This window comes from Aplysia californica, unplaced genomic scaffold (assembly GCF_000002075.1).
Source record: "Aplysia californica isolate F4 #8 unplaced genomic scaffold, AplCal3.0 scaffold00097, whole genome shotgun sequence".
Classification (NCBI taxonomy): Eukaryota; Metazoa; Mollusca; class Gastropoda; order Aplysiida; family Aplysiidae; genus Aplysia; species Aplysia californica.
Window position 1 is genome coordinate 719,145 of NW_004797367.1, and position 1,832 is coordinate 720,976.

A 1,832-nucleotide genomic window follows, 5' to 3' on the forward strand; every position below is an offset into this window, starting at 1 on the left:
ACCGGGTAAGGCAGAGAGAGAGAGAGGGAGAGAGAGAGAGAGAGAGAGAGAGAGAGAGAGAGAGAGAGAGAGAGAGAGAGACGAAGAGACAAAGAGGAAGAAAAAGAGAGAGAAAGAAAAAAGAGGAAGAAAAGGTGAAAGGGAAGGGGAAATTGTATTAATTGTTATGTGCGCGACCGGGCTGTGTGCTGGTGTCGGGACGGCGTTGTGTGTCATTATACTACGTGTGTGAGAGTTAATGCTCGATTAGCCGTGCATGGTTCTTGTCTTCATGTGTGTACACACGGAGGTGTTTAAGCGAGCGTGTATATGTCTTGAAGTGTCTCGGAGGCGTCGTGTGCTGTGTCAACTGTGTGTCTGTGGACGTGTGTGTACATGTGCGTGTGAGTAAGTGGGCAGGCAGTCAAGGGTATCTCGCTGTGTGTGTCGTCAGTTGTATGATGTTATCTCGCCCCGTGTTTGCGTTGGCGTGTACAGTACACCCACTGCAGCATGGACTTTTAGACACAGACACTGACAGTTGGTGAGTAAACTTGCACCGACCTGTTCAATTTATCAACAGCCGTTTACCGAGTCAGCAGACATATAAACATCTAAATCGTTTTCTTTCTTACCGCAATGCTAATCTCGTGTTATTCTTTATTCTTCTCTGAAACGATGAGAGAATGTACCAGTAGGAAATCCAGGGAGTGAAAGTAGCATGATGAACGAGTTTCAATACCCTCGTCCACTTCGACGCTATGGGGATATGAAGCAGAAGAAAGCTGGAGAAAAAGTAGATCTAGCATAATAAACGTGTTTCATGGTCAATATCCCTGTCTACTTAGAGAGCAACGAAAGTTCAAAGTTTCCGCTGCTGAGTCCATAAATCTTTAAAATTACGAGGGCAGCGTATTGCTTCCCTTTTTCGCCCCCTGGAGACAAATATTTATTCAGCCTTACCTCCAGGGAGAAAAAAAACGCAGCCTATAACACAGCCGCGAAAGTTAAACTTAAACTCATTTGTATCTATTATTAAACTCACAGGAGAACCCCCCGCTACCCGCGGCCGGAGAGACGCGCGCGTCTTAAAATAAAACAAGTGAATGCTCAGAACAATTAATGCTGGGATCGATCAGCCAATCTCTATGTCTGCTATCGATTAAGGAGAGCCGTAGCGTCGTGCTGAGCTAGCATTAAGTGCACTTCCTATCGTCGTCAGGAATGATAAAAATCCCCGTGCTCGTCACAGCAGAACATCAGATAAAATAAATGTTCGACCAGAACGAAGTAACTGCTGAAAGAATCGCGTCTGTGAGTTATCAGAAAAGCTATAGAATATTATTATTAATAATAATAATAATAATAATAATAATAATAATAATAATAGTAATAGCAATAATAGTAATAGCGACAATAGTAATGATGATGATAATAATTTGTCTTGAAGAATTGTGTTGCGGTCTGGTTAGAGGAGGAAGGAACAACCCACATCTGAGTGAGTGCTAGGCGGCTTGAGTTCGAACCTTCCACCTAGTACCTTCCTTCTTTCTGCACGTGGAACGATCCTTCACCACCTGGAGTAATGGTGTGGACGAGGTCAGCCGCGGGCGGCGTTCACGGAGGTGGCGCCCCTGTGATGTGGGGACTAGGACTCCTACTGTGCAGTGTGTCTGCTGCCCTGGCGATGCTGATGGACAAGGTACCGCACAGGACTTCCAACGATTTGTACATCGATCCCTGCAAGGCGGGTGAGTGGATCTTCAGTTGTTTTTTGTTTGTTTTGTTTTTTGTTTTGTTTGGGTTTGTTTTGTTGTGGTTGTTGGTTGTTGTTTTTGGGGGTTTTTTGTTGT

At 44.6% G+C, this 1,832-nt stretch overlaps 1 protein-coding gene across 1 annotated transcript in view; it reads left to right on the plus strand.

Moving 5' to 3' along the window:
• The window catches only part of LOC101855633 (tolloid-like protein 1), a gene marked incomplete in the record, with an annotated part of 127,460 nt that overhangs the window by 16,071 nt on the left and 109,557 nt on the right, over positions 1-1,832 (plus strand). The window contains 1 exon segment of the mRNA XM_013080728.2: positions 1,430-1,730. Within this exon segment, the coding sequence (XP_012936182.1) occupies positions 1,565-1,730 (166 nt within the window).